The following is a 371-nucleotide window of genomic DNA, read 5'->3' on the forward strand; positions in this document are numbered from 1 at the left end:
TATATGATATGCGCCAATACTTACTCTTATCTGGTTTCCACTTCATTTTAAAGTTAAATTCTATTTTATGCCTGGATTTCATTTTCAGGTAATTTTAACAATAACTGGGATTAAACTAATCTAGCTTTTTTTTTATCTTCCATTATTCTTATTAAACATTCAAAATACAAATCAAAGCGGTTTTAAGTATTTTCTTTTATATATAAATAAATAAAAAATTACCCGGTGCCCCAGCATGGCCACAGCTCGTGAGCTGAAACTAGATAAAATAAAATAAATACTTTTCACTCGGTATGCAAATATCTATGTCTGTATACAAATCATTTATATTTGCCTGCAAAATTATTTGCGAGTAATTTTATACAAGGGTA

The 371-nt window shown here is 28.0% G+C and overlaps 1 protein-coding gene across 1 annotated transcript in view; it reads right to left on the minus strand.

Annotated features, from left to right (window-relative positions):
• LOC115212812 (histone-lysine N-methyltransferase SETMAR-like) overlaps window positions 1-61 on the minus strand; it is a 127,279-nt gene extending 127,218 nt beyond the window's left edge. Inside the window, exon 1 of the mRNA XM_036503598.1 lies at window positions 25-61. Within this exon, the coding sequence (XP_036359491.1) occupies window positions 25-46 (22 nt within the window). The 5' untranslated portion in view covers window positions 47-61. The remainder of the gene's footprint in view (window positions 1-24) is intronic.
• Window positions 62-371: the final 310 nt, after the last annotated feature.

The sequence above is a fragment of the Octopus sinensis genome, linkage group LG6 (assembly GCF_006345805.1).
Source record: "Octopus sinensis linkage group LG6, ASM634580v1, whole genome shotgun sequence".
In the NCBI taxonomy this organism is placed as follows: Eukaryota; Metazoa; Mollusca; class Cephalopoda; order Octopoda; family Octopodidae; genus Octopus; species Octopus sinensis.